The 23,890-nt window shown below is 44.1% G+C and overlaps 1 protein-coding gene across 2 annotated transcripts in view; it reads left to right on the top strand.

Moving 5' to 3' along the window:
* Positions 1-23,890, top strand: part of LOC138471869 (ficolin-2-like) — a 469,580-nt gene that overhangs the window by 295,963 nt on the left and 149,727 nt on the right. For both annotated transcript variants that reach the window (XM_069609728.1, XM_069609729.1), the window contains exon 8: positions 4,242-4,376. In XM_069609728.1, the coding sequence (XP_069465829.1) occupies positions 4,242-4,376 (135 nt within the window). The remainder of the gene's footprint in view (positions 1-4,241; positions 4,377-23,890) is intronic.

Raw genomic sequence — 23,890 nt, 5'->3', positions numbered from 1 at the left:
GATTCTTCAACTCCTTCTTCACAACCTTTTCCCCACCACAGTACTTCCACAACATTCACCTGGGTTACTCTCATGCCAGCTTTACTACTACCACCACTCTCTGTTCCAGAACAGAACCAATTGATAGAACAGTTCCTGGACCTGGTATACACTCCTGCCTGCCAAGACAAGCTACTGCAACATACTTCCCAAAAAGAACCTATTGGAATAAAGTTCTATGGTCTGGTATACTCCCTTTTCAGACCAAGCTACTACTCCTAAGTACTTCAGTGGTAAGGGTCAACTTTCAAAAAGATTTTAAAAACGTGTTCTGCTTCAAGCAATGGCTTTTTAGAATTCTCATCAGGGGACACAAGAATCACACTGGTGCTATTTACTACACCTAAGTGTTTGCCATTCGCAAGACAGGCAATGCTTCCTTCCTTTTGAATCTCTTGCATCAGTGGGTAGAGCGCCTTCCACTTCTGTTCCCCCTTTGTATTATTAACCATCTGCTCATTATAACTCTTTCTCTTCTTCACACATCTTTGGCTTTGGAAATGTGGGTTTAAGACATTGGGCCTCATTACGAGGTGTGCGGTAAGGGATTACCGGCACCGGTAAGGGCACCAGTGCCGGTAATCCCTTACCTCCCTACTACGAGTTCCCTTTGCGGGTCCTTCCTGATCGCCTGGCTTTAGCAGGCGTTAAGGACGGGACCCGCAAAGGGATACCGGGGTCAATAGCGGTACCGCAATTTGCGGTACCGTTATTGCTGCCTTCCCCCTTCCCATTGAGCCCTATGGGGGCTCAAATGGCAATGGGGAATGGCCCTGGTGAATGGGGAATTACCGGTCCCGCCGACCTCGGAATGGACCGGTAATTGCTCCATTCACCAGGCCGGAGTCGGAATGGGGAGTGGGCAAGTTGAAATCATGAGGGAAAGACTGTGGAAATGAGAAGGTTTGAATTGGCTCGGACTGGCCTAAAGGGAAATAGGGCAATGCCTGCTTTATCAGTACATGATTGAGTATGGGGCACTCTTTTAGGCCAAAGTGGGCCAGTTTTATAAGTTACTACACTAGTTGCAACCAATCTTACTATGCAAATATGCCTTATTTGTACCATATTTTACCAAAAACACTCACTTGGCTAATACTCAAACAATCTGTTCTGGATAGTAATGAATTGTAATGTGTGATTGGGGGCCACTTTTTCAATAGGTGCCTGCGCTGATTCTATGTTCCAGTCTGACCCTGGCTTGCTCTCAGATGCATATGAATCCATCCATTACACCTTTGACAACTATGTCATAATGTACAAAGCTGTGCTTATTGAAGGAAGACCTACTACTTCACAGATTAGAGAGTGGGTTTACCAATGGCAAGGTTGCAGGTACCAGTCCACTCATTGGCTTGAAAATACCCATGATGGTAGTTTGAACTGTGCATTGAGAGAGCATAAGTGAAAAGTTTATTTTGTAATGTTTTGTTACTGTTATAAAAATATTGTTTTAGCTTTATTTCCTTTTCACCTTTACACCTTTTCATTGGTATCTGGACTGATTTGATGTCCTTGACTGACCCTGGATAGTTTCCAGATGCACCTCCATCCCTTAAACGTTTGACAGATATGTCATAATGCAAAAAGCTGTACCTTTTGAAAGGAGGCCCAAAAGGTTAGTGGTTAGATTGTGGCTTTAGCAATAACAAGATTGCAGGTTGAAGTCCACTCATTGGCTTAAAAGTGCCCAACCTGGATGGTTGAGCGGCGCATTGCGGCGAACGAAGTAATTTTAAATATTTTTTTACTGTTACAATTGAAGAACATCGAAACCTATTTGACAGCCAATGAACTTGAAATCAACATTAAAAAAACAAAAGTTATGGCACTTACAGCTGGAATAACCCCGATGATCAAGAGACCGACTTTCTATTTGAAGAATGAAAAACTCATCCAAGTGAAATCCTTCAAATATCTAGGGATGTGGATTAATCAGTCGACAAATGAAGAACCTTGGGCAACTCATCTCATAACCAAAGCAAAATCATTGGCACGTCAAGCACTAATCATTCATAGAAAATTTTGAAAATTTTCAATGAAACCGATTATTCCATATTACAAACAGAAAGCCGTGCCAATTCTGACTTATGGTGGAGAGACCATGATTAATTTACACGAACACACATGGAACAAAATAGAACAAATCTTTTGGGCAAAGGTTCTCTCATTACCAAATGCTGTCCCTCCGGCACGTATAAGATTTGAACTAGGTCTGCAGTCTTTAAACTCAATCATAAAATGGAAGCAACTTGACTTATTAAGGAAAATCCTGAATACCGATTGCATTCCAGCATGGGACATAGTATGTGATAATTCCACAAACATCAACGCTGCAGCTCTGAACAAGTGGAAAAACTTTGTCCAAGCACAAAGGATCGTCAACAACATATCGCTGGACATGCTACTAAACCGACCACAAAAAGCAAAACTGCAGGTATCAAGACTAGACTGGATGGACACAAGAAATAAAAAACCATTATAAATTAACCCTGAACTGCACAAATGACATGAGAGTGCTTAATGAACTCCCGCCCTACCTCAAAATGTTTCCTGATCGGGGCGTTAGAGACTTATACCTTCGACTAAGATTGAACATTTTACCCACACAGGAAATCAACAGGCTTTGAAATCGAACTATCCCCCGCAACCAGATATGTAGATTCTGCAAGAAAACAGACTCTATAGAATCGATACACCACCGGCTTATGATATGTACTGTGCTCGCACCAAAAAGTACTACAATAGCTTGATTATAACTAAAGTCCACAAGGATATTGGACCCCGAAGAACGTTGGTCGTTGATATTAGCAGGAAATAACAGAAGGATGATTACAGCTGTTATACGATTTTGGCAAGACATACAATCATTAATTTAATTTGATTTTTTTTTTGGATTTTTTTTTCTTCAATGCTTGATGACCAATTTTTTGTACTTTTCTCTGTTGAAACATAAATGTAAGGTTTAACTATATAAACCAATGGCATTTTAATAAAAATATATATATATATATATATATATATATATATATTGTTTTATCGTTATTTCCATTACAAAGACTCAGAGAGAGAGCAGCACCTATTTTATCCCAACTGATATTGCTAATTCCCAGATACCCTTTCATTTATAACCCCTTTCACAGCTATGTAATAATGCAAAATGCTATGTGTATTATCTTGTTTATGCAGCTCATGCTGGACTAATCAGGTAAGTTCCTTAATTCAGGTTACAGTGACATGTACATCTCAAATAGATAAGAAGATAGTGACCCACTGGCCACCAGCACCCAGCTCCCAGGGGCCAGCTCTAACTGACACTATTGGAACTCTGGCAGGAAAACATGCGGCGAGTGATCTCACCAACTCAAGACATCACAGCATTCACACGCAAACACGCTCTGGGCGGTTTTCATCGTTTTTGAAGGCAGAGTGTGCGGGTGTAACAAGAGTTACGTTTCTGCCCCCCATTTTTCCCTCGCTAAAAACAAAAAGGTTTTACGCCAGCATGAGATTTTCAGGCTGGTGTAAAAACAATGATTCCCATGGGATACGCCTTCTTTTTGCACCAGCAAAAAGCCGGTGGTCACCATGGGAAATCATTGTAAAGGCCGCCTGCCAATGCTACATGGCGGCAGCGTTTACTCTATTTGCACTCTGTAACGAAACTTCCACCACCTCTTTACACTGCTCATGACAAACATTGCCCGGAGGTGACTTGTTTGCAGGTAAGTGCAAACGAAAGTGGTCCCCTCTGGGCAATTTAAGATTGAAAGAAAATGGCCCCAATGTAGCTTCTTCAGAGGCACTGTCCTGCATGCTTAAAAAAAGTACAAAGAAACTCAGTGTCAATGTTTTTTCACAGGGTCTCCGAAGAGGCTTAGTTTGGAAAAAGACAGGCAAAGCCTTTTTCCACATGTACTCTCGTGGAAACTCTGAATAGAGTGGCGGTGTGTATTTTAGAAGCACAATGCACTGATATTTGTGAGCTCAAAATATATTCATATTATGTCTTTACATTTCGTAATTGCAATTAAATTTCTGCTAAAGCAAATACAATCCTTCAAACGTTCTTATTAAATTGCCTAATTTACGTCCAGTTGTGCATCCTAATTGCTTCAATTTAAACCTGCTTTTTGACACATACCAATTGTAATTATTTGATCTTTTTTGGGATTTTCGTTTTCCCCCTTTCTTTTTTCTAGGGACATATGAACTTCGCATCGACATGCGAGATTTTGAAAATACCCATCACTTTGCCAAGTACAGCTCTTTTCAGATCGCCGGAGAGACAGAGAAATACAAACTGTCATGTGACGCCTTCACTGGGGGCAATGCAGGTGAGCCTTTCCTGGATTGTGGGCCTTTTAGAGTTCAAATATTTCTAAGTGAACCCTGCGAGTAAAGTGCTCACCTCCAGTACCAATGTGCAACTTACAGGCAGAGGTTTCAATTCTGGGCGGGCCGACTCAGTTCTTCATCCTTCTGAGGTCGATATCTTGAATACAATTGATTTGAGCAAGAATAATACCTGTTACCAAATTCAAGCAACAGCTCATGTAAATGGTAAATATATTTGAAGAAGCACAAAACTCCTTCGATTGATCAAAAACATTAAAAAGCATCACTAAGCCGAAAGACCGGACTCATATCATGCATGATGGAAACCAGAGCTTGTGAAGCTTTTGAAGCATCATACCAGTTTAGATTCACTATATGCACTGCTAGTAGGACATACATGTTAGTGAAACTAAACAACATATACATCATATAACTGCTGTGGGGGAAGGAGTGGACGGCAATCCCCAAACTTCTTCCCATGACATAGGGACTCATCATAAGTCTGGCGGTAATCCTTAAAAGTGGCGGTAATGGAATTAGCCTTGCCATTACCGTTGTGCCGGATCACGAGCCGGTGCAACACTGACTGTAAACTCAGCTGGCACTATTACAGCCAGCGCCATTTGCTCCAGCAACAGAAAACACAATTACAGCCGCATCACAATTACATGTACGGCTGTATTAACGCTGAAAAACAGTGCTAATACCGCCGAGAATTACCTCAAGCCACAAGCTCGAGGTAAATGAACACAGCTGCCAGAAACAAAGCCACAGGTGATCTCAATACACTCAAGAGGGCTACATAAGGTACACCCCTTCCCCAAACACTGTTTCCAACACCATGCTTTCATTAGCCATTTTGAACTGGGAGAACCAACTACTCATGCTGCGACTGGAGGTAAATATGCAGGACAACCAGCCCTGGGCGCAGGGTGCATGGGGCTGGGGGGAGAGCCCAAGGAAGGCGTGCACCCATCGCTAGGGTCAGGCCCTCACCCTGGACCCTCAATGACATCCAGATGGTGACACTGTACCGCCTCAACTGGGAAACCATCACTGAGCTGGAGCAAGAGGACATAGGGAGCAGGATCAACATCCGCACAGCTGTGCCCCCACTGCTCAAGCTATTGTCAGTATTACAATTTCTCAGTACTGGCACTTTCCAGCACTCTGTGGCCATGATGGACGGCATGGCACAGCCCACATTCTGTGCAGTTCTGGCCGAGGTGCTGGATGCCCTCCTGCGGCATTTGCAACACCACATCGTACTGCCCACCACCCCAGCCTAGGTCAATGCCATGAAGACAAAGCTCTAAGCCATAGCCCAGCTGCCTAATGTAATTGCAGCCCTGGACTGCACCCATGTCGTGCCCCCCCAGGCCCACGAAGCAGTGTACAGAAATCACTAGCACTGCCACTCCCTGAATGTGCAGGTGACCTGTGACCCCAACCTCACCGCCTACTGCTGTGCCCGCTACCCCGGTTCCACCCACGACTCCATGGTCCTGAGGAACAGCACACTACCAGGATACATGGAGAGGCACAGAGGACCACGGACCTGGATAGTGGGTGAGTAAAACTGCCTGCACGCATGTACTCTGTAGCATCTGACCAAATTGGGGGACGGTGCTTGAGTAATGACACAAAGCATGGCATGACAAGTAAATACAAAAGTAGTGCCTTCCCAGACCCCACACCAATGGCAGAGTACAGCCCAGGGAGCATGTACATGTTGGACACACCTGGACGGGCATTCTGACAAAAACATTCAGCAGCAATCCAAACTACACACATGGCTGCAGGTACCCCAAATGCATCATGCATGATCCAAAGCAATAACATACAAGTGCCACATTGCATCACACAACAACAGCCCTGCCAGTGCCACAGCCATGTACCCATGCACACCCACCCCACAATGCTGACCCGCTGCCCCAGAAGCATAGGGAAGGCCGATAGGCAACCCAGCATGCCACATGCAAGAGACCAATACACAGCCACAAGACAACCACCAGGAACACATGTCACCGATGTACACATCACAAAACGTCTGCTGCAATGTAACAGGGTGCATGTGAAGTCAAAACAATGCATGATATGAGTGAGACAGCATTCACAGACATTGTAAAGGCACATGCCATGTGATGAAGCACCATATGCATGCATATGATGTCCAGTGCCCTGATGCTGTGTGAATCCACCCCCACACATTTCAGAGTGACTAATGTCTGTGCCTCTCCCCATGCAGGATACCTGCAGCTGGCTTAGCTAATGACCCCTGTGCATGATTCACAAACACCACATGACTGTGCATACAACCACGCATACAGCAGGACCTGTGTGTGCATTGAGCGCACCCTTGGACTCCTTAAGGCACATTTTTTCTGCCTAGATCGTACAGGCAGAGCCCTTATGTACGCTCCAGAGAAAGTAGGAAAAAATAATACTTATTTGTGCCATGCTACACAACATCTGCATAAGGAGGAACGTACCCCTACCCCCTGACGTGGACATGTCACCCCATATGATGATGATTCAGTTCCTTAATGTAGGGACCACAGCAGGCAATGTCAGAGATGATGTGCAGGATGGGAGACTGGCTCGCCAGGCACTGATTGACAATTTCATTTTAAGTCTTTTCCCTGGCACAAGTCATGCCCCACTGTGTGAGTGTCCATTCTGTAAATAAACTCGACAATGACACAATCAGGGATGTCCGCTCATTGATGTGGTTCAACTGTTTTATTCTAACTGGAGGAGTAGATGTATACGTCATCAGGAAACCCTGCACCCTGACCTCCAATGTATTGGCAACACAAGACTATGCCATGAATTACACCTACCATAATGCCAATACCGCAGTGAACCTACGGAAGACAGTTCCCATTGAGACAGCCATATCGTATGTATCCCTTAACTGATGAAAGCCTGCAAGAACCAATGCGCGAAGGAATATAAGAAGCACTGAGGAATATAAGAAGCACTGAGCAGAAGGATAAGTTAAGTCATGAGAAGATGAGATACAAAGACGGACTGATGTCACTAATAATGATACAAAAACAGTACACTGAAAATGATAAATAAATATTGAAGACTGACAAAGTAGTCAAAGAAACAAGGTGAACACAGGTGCAAAGAGAAATAAGTTGTATGCAAATGGAGGAAATCACATGCACGATGAAGATAAACGTCAAGAACAATAATTGATGTACATATGCTTAATCACAAGGTAGATAAAGTCATCTTAGAGGCTTGCTAAAATAGTAATAGAATGCAGAAAAAGCCGCTGTATGGAGGAGATGGCCATCAGTATCATATAAATAGTAAGCAGGAAATCATGAAGAAAGAAACTGAGACTACAGGACGAACAAACACTGGAATACAGATCCATGGAGAAGACCAAGGGGAGTCTGTCTGGCTTGAAGTCAAGACATACTAAGGTCGGCTACCTACGCTTCAAAGAATAAGAGGATAAAGCGTATGCATATGATACATTTTTCTTAGATTAGGTGCAAGAAAGAAACTGCAGGTGCCAAGCTATGAACAATTAAAATTCATGGAAATGGCTTGCAGGATGGAGTGATCAAGTCTCCAGAGGTTGTAAGGGGTAATGACAACCGAAGTCTTTGAATCAAATAACACTAATTAGATGGAGCTAGATGGACAAATCGTGGCCTCCTATCACGTGACTTACATGCTGAAAATAGGACCTATTGATGAGTGTAAGACAAGATAGCGAGTACCTACACTCCTGCTGAATTCTGAAGAAGAGAACATTCTACAAGGCCAAACTATAAAGAGAAATCTTTGCCTCAAGGCATGGGAGATGAGAGATGGTGGGATAATTGGGTGGCAAGGCCGCTGTCTGGCATTTCCTCCTGCACCTCGGTTCTTAGCTTACATGCTGCTAGCTGACCTAATGTCCTAGGTTGGGTACAAGTGTGCCAAAATTATAAGAGGTCTTCTAGTAGTGGACCAAATATCTTTGTAGGGCCAATCTGCTTCTGTTAAATATTAGTTCATGTGTTTTGTGTTGTAAGAGGTAATCCAAAGCTGCCCACCTGTCAGGAGGCAGACAATTAAATCACTAATTCCTGTATGATTGTATACCTAGACGTATCCCTTAATCAATCCCTACCCCATCAATAAGTTTTGTTGTTCGCCACATACGATGACCTCATTCTGACGTACAGTGGGATTCTAAAAGCTATTCGGTAATTGTAGATCATTGAGGTTATGATTGAGCTGCCGATGATGTTAGTTATATCTCCCTAGAGAATTGTTAAGAAAACAGTATTTTGCCATATTCTTGGGTCTGTACAGTTATTTGGACACAAGTTATTTTATGGTAATCCCATCCATCACAAAGGTATGCTTCCAAGGGCTAGTGCTCATGTGGTAGCAGTGTGGATGGTTATAAAGATCCAAACTACTTTAGCTCCAGAGCTTCGAACAATCGAGTATCCTTTGACATCAACCAGAAGACTGCAGGGTTTCCTGTTAGGAGCGGACGACATATCACGTGCAAGTCGCTGAGACGGTTGGGCAGGTTCCTCTTTGATGAAATACCTGCCCGGTCCTCATGGGCGCTCTGCAGACAGAAGGGTAAGTGGTTGGTCGTGGGAGGAGTCGATGACGAAGACCTGGAGCTGATTAACAGATGTAAGTAGACCATTGAGAGTGGCAAAAAAGAGGGGTGGCATTGTGATATTTGTGTAGATATATAAGCAGGAAGACATAACAGGATTTATGTAGAGAAGAGACGCCTGGATATCCCAACCTCAAGGAGAATGGAACGAGTCAAATTATGATTGTATGTATTTATCTCAATATTCCAGTCAGGACTGTAAAAGATTGTGTTTCAAACTTGAAACCTGAAGTAAAAGTTAGAGGCGAAATAGGGTTACATATTGGTTAGAAGGGGAGAACCATAGAAGACAATCATAAGATTTAGGGTACACTGTTTTGGATTTTGTTGTGTTGAAATATGATTAAGTTGTGGTGGAATATGTTTCAGGTTGGAAAAAGATATAGAATGACAGTAGTCAGTTGATCAGTAGATCAACTTAAATGATTGGCGCCAGTCATAAAAGATATTGTTGAAATGAAAAGCTTTAGAGACCTGAGCAGCGATTGATGAGGCTTGCTCATATTTGTTGTTTTCGTATGATAAGTGGTGAAGGTGGAAAAGAATAAAACCTTGAGGTAATAGTGAATCTTTTATAAATAAGTAATAAAGTAACCAGCCCGGTAAGCATCGACAGTCAAATACATCTTTTCATTATGGAGGACACTCCTCTAATGCATTTGTGTAAAACATTACCACGGCACACACTGAAACTCAAACAATATAGTACAGAATGGGTGAAGGGCACGCCTGATAAAATATATATGCTGTGACCTCAGGGTGGGTCATTGCCAAAAATGGTATTACAATACATGACCACATGTGTGCATGCTGCATACACGGGGAAGAAGTTAGTCAAGAGGCTAACCATTTTAGAATTATGGAATATGTATCAGAATAAAAAAGAAGACCCGGCCCAGGAGGAGTGGATGCTTAATCAGCATGAATGGGGAGGGTGCAGGATTTTATCCCCGAAAGAATTAAAAGCAGCGACAGGGTATATTAATCCAGCATATGCGCCCCCCACTTACAATAGTGACGATGCCGCACAAAAAAGTAAGATCAAAGAAAGCACATATAGGTCCGGACATGATAAAAGTGAGGAGTGAAGCAAGAGAAAGAATACATTGATAGAAGAGGAGATCAAGAAGTGAAAAGAAGATAAAGATAGGGCCAGCAAACTAACACTCGTACAGAACAAATGGATGGGATGTCAGATATTACTCAAGTTAGATGGAAAGAGCATCGATGATGTCAGACAAAGGGAGGATAAAGACGGACAAGAAAGAAAAGATAAAAAAAACAAGAAAGGGCCTCTAAAGAAGAGCAGGAAAAAGAAAGATAGCAAATGGAAGAACCAAACGAGATATGAAAATCAGGTGAAGGAAAATGAAGATGGGGATAGGAGAGAAAGAAGGCCAGAGGAAGAAGAAGCATTAATATTGAAAGAGAAGAGAGTGCAGAGAAGAAGGAAAGAGGAAATGAGAAGGGAGATGAAGAGAAAGGAAGATGAGGAAATGAGAAGGGAAATGGGCAGAAAACAAGGAGAGAAGCAAGGAGATGGGAAGATGAAGAAGAAATGAGATGGAGTAGGAAGCAAAGAGATGACAGAGTCACTTTCATTCTCAAAAGACATATATAACTTATTGAAGTGTAAAAACAACTGGAAGAAGAGAGGGAATCATTGCCACTCCATAAGGAGCTGCTAGGGATGCCAAGAGTGCCGCCAACAAGGGCTGACAAAAATGAGGCTGAAGGTTTAGGACAAAGGGTGAAGCAGTTATATGAACAGATGAGGGAAAAAGACAGGTGCGGAAATAGAGGGAGTATTGAAGGATCGCCACTAAAAGAGTCGAGAGGTCGATCAGGTGACGTAATAATGGACAGGCATAGGACACTGTCTTTAAGTAGACTAGACCTTGATGAGTAGAAAGGGGATAATAGTCACACCATTTGGGGTATAATGATGTCAGACGAGGAAAGGGAAGCAAATCAGAGAGCGCTAGGCTAAGGCATTCGTGGCTTTTCAGCCGACACAAGCGCAGAAAAGGAGGTAAGATGGTCAGATTCACAAGAACCCAAGGAAAAACACCAGACCCTGTGCCATATCCCGAGCATCCACCAGGACGGTCACGAAGTGTAGGGGAAGTATCCCCGCCTTATGTAAATAGTCTGAGGTCATTATCAGGATGAAAGCAAATGGGTGCCATTACTCCTGATTTAGATACAAGAAGAGTAGGATGTCATTGTGAAGTGGGGTTTAAACAATTCCCACTATTAGAGAAAGGCGGAGTAAGACCACAATATATTCCATGGCCTCAGATGGATAGAGACAACTTAAAATGTAAATTGCATGGGGGTGCTGTTGCGCACTGCTAAAATGGCTGCCTGATCTGTGAGCTCCCGCTCCGTCTCAAAATCCTGTGATTGCTAATCCTTTTTGGAGCCGCCGTCAGACCCCAAAACCGAGGTATAGACGCACTAGAGGCCCGTCCTGTGAGCCTGCAAATCCTGGAATGCTGCGCTGTGGGACACTGGAGCTGTGGGGACCATAAGGTTTGCCGGCCTCTAATGCAGGCTTGATCCATCCTAAGGGCTCCGCGAGGAAGCGGCTGGAGGCCGCGGTCGCAATCTAACCCTGGGCTGTGAGGGGATGGGGCCTGTGGATGCGGCCCGCGCCCTGTGGCTGGATACAGTATCCTGAAAGGCACCCCGGCCGTGAGGAAGAGACGGCGTCGATACCATCTCGGCGCTGCTACAGCGGAGCCCCAGAGACCCCACTTGCCCTGCGACGCCCCGCTGGGGGCCGGCGGTGCACCGGTCCCGCGTAAGGCACTGGGACCGGGAGGAGCGGGGACGCGGCCCGCAGCTTACCCAAGGAAGGAGAACTACGACGCCGGCAGCGGGTAAGGAGACCCAGCGGTTCGCCGCTCGAAAACACAAATCACCCGAGCTGCTGCGGGACGGCGCTTGCTGTGACCCTGTGGGGGATGGGGCCCTGCCCGCCCCGAGACACCGGCGGTGCAAGCCTTTCCCGCAGCCCACACCCTCCTGAGACATTGGGGGTGACACAGGCGGAAATCGACGTCCGCAACCACACGCGACCAGATTGACAATCCTGTGGCCCGGAACACCATGCACTTGTGCACGCTTCGGCGGAGACTGAGCTGGTTCCGAGCCCACATTTAGAACTTGTCCTGCGACCCACGCCTGGCCTGCACACGTCGGGAGATAGGGGTTGGTGTGATGGGCGGCGGGAAAGCAGGAGGTTAGTGCTCCCGCTTAACCAGGTAGTAGCCTACTAACCTGGTCCATGATTGCGGTGCAGGCTGCGCCAGTCCTCCCCGAGTTGCACACCCAACCCCAGTCCTCCAGTGGCTTCTCAAGAGCTGTTCACCGGCCAGGAAATGGCTCTGAAGATAAGGGCAAGGCAGGCAGATACCCCTCTCTGGCGAATTAGCTGCTCTGGACGCTGGTAACCTTAGGACACTTCTCAGAGCCAAACTATTGAGCGTGTTGTGAAGTAATACGTGGGAGGACACAGTCCACCAGAGTTGATACGCCAGAAGCCCTGGGACAAGGCGGAACGCTGTGCTAGAACTCAGAGAAGGTGAACACAGGCCACGGCCAGGAAAAAGATATTGTAGCGACCAGTGACATGGGTGAACCCCAAAAATCGGGTAAAGGGGCCAAGACCCTCAGCAACAAGAAGAAAGGCCCTATGGACGTATACACTGCCAGCCAAACACAATCTACCATTGCAGATACACCCACCAATAATAATGAAGCTCTGAACACAGAGAATAGCGATAAAGAAGACAGATTAACAACAATTGTGCAAGATGGATTTCGGGGAATCAATACGAAGTTGGATGACATAGTGTCCACCATTGGCTCCCTAAAGGCCAGGGTGGACAAAGAGAGTGCACGTGTAACTGAAGCAGAACATAGAATAAGCACCAATGAAGATGCGATTGCACACCATGGTCACGATATCACCCAACATAAAGAGGCCATGTCCAAAATGCAAAACAAATGTGAAGACCTTGAATCCAGATCAAGACGCAACAGCATCCGGGTGGTGGGCATTGCGGAAACATTCGGAAAAGGTCAAATAGAAAATCAATTCGAACAGCTTCTTAAAATGATATTTGGCCAGGAAGCATTTTCCGAACATCGCTTGATTGAGAGGGCGCACCGCACGCTGGCCTGGTCCCTAAACCAGGGGCACCGCCACGCACAATAATTGCCAGGCTCCTTAATTACAGAGATAGAGACTCAATCCTGCGCATGGCTAGAGAGGCTGGAACACTACAACATGATGGAAACCGGATACACATATACCCAGACTTTTCTGCCAGTGTCCAAGCAAGTAGAAGATCCTACGAACCAGTTAAAAGACTCCCGAGAGAACGGCAAATACCATACGCTCTAATGTTCCCCGCCAAGATGAGGATTCAGCACGCGGGCAGGGCGCATTTTTTCGAGTCCCCAGCTGAGGCCATGCAATACATTGAGGCTTCTATACCCCTCCCACCCAGGGGAGGCAGACCGGCTCAAAACAACAGACCCAGACCAGAAGATTAAGGTACTTTCTTTTTTAGCCAAAACGCTGTCTGCTCTGCTACACCATTAGGGCTACGGTCCTAGCGGTGCCTTGATTATGGCGGCTCCACTCCATATGGTCGACGGGGATGTGGACACGATTGGGCGGCCACGTGACGCAACATGGCTACCCCTGGAATGATCCAAGAGTTATTTTGGGTACACTGTCGAGTTGGGGTTGATGATGAGGGTGGGAGTGCAAGGGGAGGAAGGGAGAGTTGGTCTATTTTCAGTGGAAAAGAGTAAGCAGAAGGCAGAAGTTCTGGTCACTTGGAGAAGAGTGACCCAGGTTACAGTTTGACTATGGTTAACAGTTCGTTTTATGTTAAAAAAGTGGCTGCATTGGGAACGCGCCGGTCGGATGGTACATACAGCACAACTCTAATGGTCAAGGATTCAGAAAGATCTATTATCACACAATACTGGTGACGGGATAAGAATAAAACTGCTTACTTGGAATGTAATAACCAGGTGAAGGTCAAGAAAATTGCTAATTATGTTACTAGACATGGCCCTCTGATACTAATGCTGCAAGAGACACAGAAATTGGAAACAGCAACTTACACATACTGCCCAAATGGGGAACGCAGAGTTTCTACACGGACTATTCTACGCAGGCCAGAGGGGTAATTACTCTTATTCACCCAAAATTGAGGTTGGGATTGGAGGGGCATAAGGTGGATCAACAAGGTAGATATGTGGTCATATGGGGCATGCTCGCTGGGCGGCAAATGCTTCTAGTTAACACATATGGGCCTAATATAGACGACCCTGCGTTTTATGTGAGTATATACCAACTGATCACTGCCTATGGTTTGTCAAATGTGATATGGGGCGGGGACTTCAATGTGGTGCTTGACCCTGTCTTGGATAGGTCCTCCAAGGTTACTAGAGCCCCTAGCAAAACAGCCTCCACCCTGAGTAGCATTCTTTTACAGCTTTCAATGGTAGATGCCTGGCACCCTAGAGACAGGAGATATACTTATTACTCCTCGGTGCATGACTCTGAGTCCAGGATTGACTACTGGTTTGTTACATAGAGCATGTCCCCTGCGCTGCAGAATTGTGAAATTTTGCCCCGTACCCTCTCTGACCACTCCCCAGTGATGATAGAATTGAAGATTCAGGACACCCCTTTTCCCGCTAAAAGATGGAGAATGCTGAGTGGAATGCTGGGTGACCCCGGAGTGGTGGAAACACTACATGTTGAGATAGCAGAATGCTTCACTAATAATCTGGGCACTGTAAGCAAATACTCCACTGTGTGGGAATCATTTAAAGTTCGGATCAGGGGGGTACTTCTGTCCAAATCAGTTGGCATGCTGAAGAATGTGCGAGCTGAACTGGCGGACATTGAAAGTAAACTGGAGTTATTGGAGGGAAGATATACCCAAACGCAGAATAGGGAACTACTAGCGGATATAAATACACACTTCGATAAACTGGCCGCTAGGGAAGTGCAGTATATGGCTATCCCCATGCGTGCACGTAGGTACGGAGAAGGCAACAAGGCCGCCAGGACACTCTCAAATCTTCTCAAACACGATAAGAAACCACACCAAATAACTAGTATACAGACAATGTGGGGGGAGGTACTCATAAGGGAAGAGGAGATAAACCAAGAATTTGTCAAATTTTATACCAAACTATACCTGAATCAAGATAAAAAATCGCCCGCAGACATTAAAAATGATCTGGCAGCCCTCAACCTTCCCCAACTCGCAGAGGGAGATCGTTTAGCGCTAGATCAGCCGATATCGGCAGAAGAGGTTACAGAAGCTGTCAAAACATTAACATCGGGTAAGGCACCAGGGTCTGATGGGATAGGGGCAGAATTTTATAAAGAATTCCATGAAGAACTTGTCCCGATACTCCTCCAAGTATGGGAGGAATCCCTTGAATGCAATATACTGCCCCCAACTATGAGGGAGGCGGTGATCACAGTGCTCCCCAAGCCGAGACGACCACCACAAGATGTGTCTTCCTACAGGCCTCTATCACTCATAAACACGGATGCTAAAATATTTGGAAAAGTAATGGCCAATAGACTCTTACCGGCGGTCCCCGCCCTGGTCCACCCCGATCAAAATGGGTTTATTCCCACCAGATCCACAGCCCGAAACCTCTGCAGGCTCTTCGGGCTAATGGCACAGATAGACCCCAAGAGAAACGCAGCCGCAATATCCGTAGATGCTGAGAAAGCTTTCGATTCGGTTTCCTGGGTCTATCTCCTAAAGGTGCTAGAGGCATTTGGGGTTGGACCGAACTTCATCTGGTATGTTAAGCTATTATACACTGAGCTTGAGTTCTGACCAATAGGTCCATCTCCGAACTCTTTATATTAGGTAGAGGCACCAGGCAGGGCTGTCCGTTTGCCCCTGTTTTTTGCATTAACTATAGAGCCTCTGGCAGCTGCGTTGAGGCTGAAACACTCTGATAAAGGTATAAATATAAAGGGATACGTTCAATTGATTTCACTATACGCCGATGACACCTTATTGTATATTTGTGAGCCTAAAGCAAATATAGTACGCATAATGGCAGAAATACAAAATTTTGCTGACTACTCAGGATACACGGTTAACAGAGCCAAGTCTGAAATATGTCCACTCACGCCATCCACTGGGTGCCCTGAAGAGCTACACGGGCTTAAATGGTCGGATCAACATATCAGATATCTGGGGATCCTGGTGTCTAGGGATAGGAACACACTGTACCTGAACAATCATGAGGCCACTCTGCAGTCCATCACCACAAAGCTTCAGATATGGAGGCGCTTGCCGATATCTCTACATGGTAGAGTAGCGATCCTTAAAATGATAATCCTGCCCAAGCTGCTCTATCTGTTTGTCAATATTCCCATATGGCCGGGTAGAACCTTCTTCACCAAGCTCCGTTCCATAGTAGTGGCGTTTCTTTGGAATGGGAAAACTGCCAGGATAAGTTGAGAAAAGATGACTGAGTCATACTCCATGGGCGGTATAGCGGCTCCTGACTTTGAGCTCTACTACCATGTGGCCCAAGCACAGTTTGCAAGGCATTGGTATGATACAGCGCAGGAGACACCTCATGCACTAATAGAGGAATTTACCACACACCCCACAAATATTCAATCAGTCATATTTGATATACAATACAAGGATACGTGTGAATACAACCCAGTTAGCTGTGCGGTTAAAGCATGGGAAGCCATATATACAACATTGCAGATAGAAACACCACATAATCCAGAGATACCTCTTTGGAACTACCCAGGTATATCCCCCACGCATGACAGCGCAATACAAGAATTCTGGGACCCTAATATGGAAATGAAAATTGGTGATATGTTCATAAATGGCAAATTTGCGACCCTGGGGGAAGTAACAAGAGTGTTTGGAGGTGGGCCACTCACAACACTTCAATATTACCACATGCGGACTGCATTTTAAAAAAAATCGCCGCTATTTCCAGACGAACCCCAGCCACACCCATATGTACAGATGGTGACCTCTGCGGGAGGCCTGGGAATATCTCGACTATACGTGGAGGCACAAGCCCACGATAAACCAGGTAAAAGAAAAATGGGAAAGAGACCTACAGATACCCATTGAAGACGAGAAATGGCATAGATATTGTTCCTTGACTAGGAAGGTCTCCCTGAATGCTGGCCTGCGGTTAATCCAATTCAAGATACTGAACAGGCTGCATTACACCCCAACTAAAATAGCAAAAATTACCCCAAATGCGTCGGATGCATGCCCCAAGTGTAATATGCCACAGGCAGGAGACTTTCATATGTATTGGGAGTGTCGGGTGGTGATGAAGTTTTGGAAAGATGTTGCTGTAATGCTTGAAGAAATCACACAGATCCCACCAGACCTGAAACCCCAAAAATACTTATTTGGGGATATAGGCAAATGTTCTGAGAAAACTAGAAGATTGTTTAATGTTGCATGTGCAATTGCTAAAAAGTGTATCCTGCTGAAATGGAAAAATGCGAGCTCACCCAATATGAACCAATTTCTTTGTGAACTGACGTATATAAATGAATCAGAAAAACAGTATGTAATGACCCGACCCCCAGCTTGCAGACCTAAAGATATATGGGGCCCTTTCAGAACTTACTTATGTACCCTGGACTCTGATGATGATGAATCTATAGAATTTTGTGTAAATGTTGTAACCATGATACCTATACTTTGCTTTGAAAATGTATGCTGTTGACGATGAGGTGCTATGTATTCCTATGTTGCCACTAATAAAAATAGTTTTCAAAATAAAATGTAAATTGCCTAGTTTTACTTTGGGAGCTGGTTAAGGGATATATGAGCTACAGAGAATGAGGGCGGAATGACGTTAGCTATAGGTGACATAAAAGGACTACTACCAGTGGACATAGCCAACGACATTTGAAGGCAAGCAGGATATTGGAGTGTGAAAGCACAAAACACAGTGCACGATGGAGTGCCGTTTGATAATTGTAGAGTGGATTTATGGAGAGAGTTTAGAGTACAGTATCCTGGTCCATCATATACAGCCGCAATTATGACGCAAAGGATGAAGGAGAAAGAAGACCCTATTGCTTATATTCAGGATATTCAAAAGCGGTGGCATCTCGAGACTAATGAACCATGGGAAAAATCTGTGGCATTATTTGATCATATTCTATGTCAGGAACTGCTGGAACAAGTGCAAAGGCAGATGAAAAAACAAATAGGGATGGTAGCGAAGCCATGGCTTGAAATACAGTTGACTATTGTACATCATTGTCGATTACTGCAAGAGAAGAACAAGAAAAAAGATGAGAACAAGAAGCTTAGGAAGCAAAGTTAGTTCAGAAAATGTTTTCAACATTTGCTATAGAAGGGGCAGTACTGATAAGCGGAGAAGGAACGATCACACAGGAGTCACTATGCACACCACAGGCAAATTAAATTACACCCTTGTCGTAGGGTTCCATGGCAACCAGCAACATTAATTACTTATTGAAAAGGCTCATACAGAAACTACACAATATTACTTCAATACAGAAATGCATATGTGTAATCTCTGTGGAACAACATCATAACCAATAACGCTAGGAACTTCTAATGCTGTGTGCGCATTAAGAGCACGTAAAGTAGTTAATAAAATAGTCCTGTTACCTAGGAAACAGATCCAAACAGGAACTCTGGGCGCGTTCACGGCATTCTACATTGTGGACGCCAGCCATTTCTGTGGCCTTTCTGGCGGTATTCACACAGGCATATGGACTGCTAAACTGGTACAGGTCGTTCGGCAGATACATGAAAACGTTCAAGTGGTATCCACATCCATAAGATTTCTGCAACACAGTGTGAAGTACAGGTTACATTTTGGACATTAAGGTTCACCCTGACGAAGGGGATATTCTCCGAAATGCATTGTCATAGGAACATATAATTGTGTATATGTTGATGTCTGCTTCACTAAGAAGCAATTAGTTAATGCAACTTATAGATCACGTTGAAAAATTAGGACTTTGATTCGTGTTTTCCAATGAACAGTGCAAAATATATCAGAACTTTAATTAAAAGGAACATACTAATTGAAACCCTTTTTAGGGTACCGATAGAAAGCGACTGAATAGCTAGGTTTTACTACCCAGCTTCCTGCTCCATTGAATTAAATTACACCCAACATATCAAACTTGGTATAGTTTTTGCCCTGAGGCAAAGGAAGTGGGTTCTGAGGAAGAGGGGGTGGATTTCAGAACACCCAGTGTGGATATAATGGTGTAATCAATGGCAGGTTCATGGGAGGACAGCCACAGCAGTGTTGGAACTGTGGGAGAATGGGACATATTGCACATGTGCAGATGTAAAGGGAACATGGAACAGAATGGGCAGAATTCAAGAGGGGGAATGGGTTATCCTCCACCATATAGTGCACAGCCACAAGAGTGTTATGCCCAAGATCACATACTGTATCAAGCATAAGCGCCACAGATGCAGCACCCTCAGCAGGCTCCATTGCAGACAGAACCGCCACAAGGACAATCACAGCAAGCGCCTATGCAGATACAACAGCATGCGCAAATGCATCAAGCAGCAACACCACAGCGGAACACAAATGTAGGACAGATGCAGGCACCTAAACCTATGATAGGGAGTGTGCCCTTGGTGGGATGAAATCTATGTCCACAATAGGATAGGACAGCTTAAAGGGAGACCTGATGTGTTCAGCACTATCTGTGACATCGGACCCACAAGAGGAACCAAGGGTTAAGGTGACGATGGGAGTTCATTTCTTGTGGACACGGGAGCGACTCATTCTTGAGTACGAGAGGGAAGATATCCAATGTCAGGCATTGCCATGAATACGCAATGATTCTCTGGGGCAACACATTTAGTTCCATTCACTGACAAATGACCAGTCTGCATAGGAGAACACAACATGTTTGTACCACTTTTATATTCATGACAGACTGCAGGTAAAATATTAGGACGCGATCTGATGACAAAGCTCAATATGATGATCTTGTTCACTGACAAAGGGATAGTGTGTTCCACTCCAGAGATACACTACGTAAATGTGGGAGAACTTATACTAGCATTTACTGGCCAAATGGAATTATGAGGAGTTCCCTTTACACCCAGAAGTATATACTTACAGAGTGAGCATTTTGTGAACATATCTCCCCAAACTAGTAGGTAAAATATTGAGAATACCTGATGAATTTCTGTTTAGACCACAATAGCCTATGGATGACGAAGAAGGACAGGTAATTCCTCTAGAACTAGAAGCAGCAATAGTACGAGGGGAAAGGGCAATGCTTGAAGGAACAGATGATGAAGGGCATAGAGGGAGAACAGTAATTGCTCTCGATGAGGGATATAGACTGACTTGACAGGTGAAGAATTGTTTAGAGACGAAGATTCAGATGATGAGTTGGTGTTTTTCATAAGTCTTAATTATTGGATAAAAATTGAGAAAAGGGAAATCCCGCAGACAATGGCATTGGCACAAAAGAAACCGTAATTTTTTCAGGAAGACTTAAAGAAGGTGCCAAGCATCCTGTGGAGCAGCAGTCCTTATGACGTGAGTCTTTTAAAGGGAGTAGGAGAAGTAAAAATAAAGCTTAAACCAGGAATAATTTTACCATGTGCAAAACCATACCCTATGTCCCGAGAAGCAGATGAAGACATATTCAAAACCCTTTCTGCTTAAATGAAGCATGGAATACTGGTACCATCAGATTCTCCATGCAACACACCATTGTATACGATTAAAACAATCAGAGAGGGGTTGTGGAGATTTATCCAGGATTTTAGACCCCTAAACCATCATTTAGAAGCAGAATTTCCAGTAGTTCCTAACCCAGCAACAATATTATGCAGTATCCCGGTCACAACTAAACATTTAGATGTGATTGAGTTAAAAAATGTTTTTTTCTCAATCTCCATTAATAAAGATTCTCAAGACTTGACTTCCTTTATCCTTAGACAGATTTGTCTAAAACATACAAGACTGCCTCAGGGGTACTGTGAGTCCCCCTCAATCTTTAATAGGGTCCTTCAGATGGATTTGGGCAACATCCAACTTCAGAGCACAATCATTCAATATGTGGATGACATACTGCTGTGCAGTGAAACAGAAGCACAATGCAGACAAGGCTTGGTTCAGTTAATGACAGTATTGGCAGAAAAAGGGTACAAAGTAGATAAAAAGAAATTACAGTACTGTCAGGCAGAAGTGTTATATATAGGCCAGTTGATATCTCGAGAAGGGAAAAAAGTAACACCTGAGCGGGCAGAAGCAATTATGAAGACGCAGACAACGTAAGACAGTAAGGAAACGTGCATCTGTTATAGGATGGGATTACACCAGAATAGTTCTGAGTCCAAATAACCAGACAATCTCAGGAGAATGTCAAGTCACTGTTTTATTAGCAATTATGTAAAACAGGGAGGTTACAAAGAACATCAATGGACATACTCTTATTCTTAGCAATTTCTGCACAAAATAAACATACATATCCTTTTTGTGCATCATAATGACGTCATCCTACATGGAGATAGTAAAAAACCTCTGAGAGGTGGGATTGGTTCAGGGAAACATCTAGATATACAATCGAATAGGAGCTAGGATTGTTATTGTCTCTCCTTTATCAGGTGGCCAAAGTATGCCTAACTCTTCAAACATGTCATTTCAGAAATATCAGTTACACAGTGTTTCATTGGTTTCTCAAGCTATAAGGTCCTTCGTTATAAGGACTAATGCAATTGGTTTGGCACGCTTGTATCATGTCTGGAACATTTGGTTCAATTAGCAATACATAAGCCAAGACCCAAGTGCAGGGAGATAGGACATGAAGCTGCCTCACCATCCAATTACCCCAACATCTCATCACCCATGCCTTCTGCCATGAAATTGTCTTTGTACTTGGCCTTTCAGAGTATTCTCGTCCTAGGAATTCAACAGTAGTGTTGGCACTCGCTATCGTTTCTGAGACTTCAAGATCAGGTCATATTTTCAGCCTCGACTCACGTGACATGAGACCATAATTCTTTTCATTTTGCAAGCTTTAAATGTCTTTAATGAATTAAGACTTGGCAACTTTTGTGTTCTTTCTTGCACCCTAACGTGAGAGGATTCCTCCTCCGCAAACATGTTCTTCTTCAGTGTTGCTAGCTGATCTCGATTCCTTGGATCTTGACTTCAGGCCAGACAGCAATGCAACGCTGCTTCAGCACCCTGTTTATTCAACTATGACACAGCCTTCATTTCTTCTCCATGTACTTTGGCTTATTTATTTTATAATAACAACATTCAGCTACTGTGTAATGGTGGCTTCGCCTGCATTCTATTCACTACTTGTAACTAGCCTTTACGATGACTTGATCTATCTTGCATTTCAGTGTCTGTACATTCTTCATGCTTCTGATTTCTTCAGCATTTTTTATTGTTGAGTCTTCTCTTACACTTTAAGGTTCACTTAATTTGTTACTTTGTTATTTCTTCTTTTGGATCAAGACATTGTCTTCACTCGATACTTCAGGACTTCATACACACTCTCTTGTGATATCATCAATCTGTTTTCATAGTTTGTTCTCATATTTCTTCAGGGACACATTTGATATGGTTGTCTCAATGGGTATCTTCTTCCAAACACTTGCTGCGGTATTAGAATGATAGCTGGAGTCAGACAGGGCACGGTCTCATGTCTCCAATACAAGGGAGGTAGTGGGGCGGGATTGCAGATGTATACATCTTCTCCTCTACAGTATCAACATGGGGTGTTCAATTCTATACGTCGACCATTCCCTGTCCACCTTTTTAGAGAAACCCAAAAGCATGTTGACTACACAAAGAGTACCTGCTTATGAGGTGATCATGTCAAACCCAGCAATTAAAATGATTAGATGCAGAGTAGTGAATCCACGCACATTTATAGCTGAACCTGTAGAGGAAGCTGATCACATACACGACTGCACAGATTATGTTGAATTTTATTATGACATTCCCTGCGTTAAAGAAGAACATTTTGGGAGGAGGGGAGATTCTCTTCATTGATGGTTCTTCAAAAATGTACCAAACTACTGGCAAAAGGCATACAGGATTGGCAGTAGTAGGATTTAGACAGAATAATTACTTCGAAGTCGTGGCAAGTGCGAGATTGCTGTCACATTTTTCAATGCAAGCAGCAGAATTAGTAGTGCTTATCGCTGCACTCGAAAACACATGGATCAGGAAGCAACAGTGTATTCCAACTCCACCTAGGTGACGTCAACCGTCCACGCAGGGTTGTCACGTTAGAAAAGGAGGGGCTACCTCTGTGCAGACGGCACACAAGTACAACTTACGTCATTATTGGATAGTCTTATTAAGGCACTATAACTCCTAGGGGCCATTGCAGTCGTAAAATGTGCAGCGCATACTAAAAGAGCAGATATGATTTTTCACGGAAACAAACTGCAGATCTAGAAGCCAAAAGAGCAGCATATTCATCTGAGATTTCTAGCTTCTTAACTGAAGATGCTAAAAAAAGTGTCATACAGATCTATGTTAGTAAGCAAAGGCTTTAGTATGTTGTCCATTATACAGCTAATAGAGATAGAATGCAGACCCCACAAGAAGAAAAGAAGTTGTGGAAGAGGAGGGGTGTTCTTTATCCCCCACTGTGGCAATCTGGAGGCAGGATAGTACTGGAAAACCAGTGATGCCTCTAACGCTGTTGACAGTCGCACTTGAGCAGCTCCACTACCCCACGCATATAACCAGAGAAGGTCTTGCTGCCACAATTGCAGAAGACTGGCTTTCTCCCAATCCGTTAGAACA

Source organism: Ambystoma mexicanum, chromosome 8 (assembly GCF_040938575.1).
Source record: "Ambystoma mexicanum isolate Mex_15411 chromosome 8, UKY_AmexF1_1, whole genome shotgun sequence".
In the NCBI taxonomy this organism is placed as follows: Eukaryota; Metazoa; Chordata; class Amphibia; order Caudata; family Ambystomatidae; genus Ambystoma; species Ambystoma mexicanum.
Note: the sequence above shows the minus strand (reverse complement) of the source record. Positions and strands in the feature narration are given on the sequence as shown.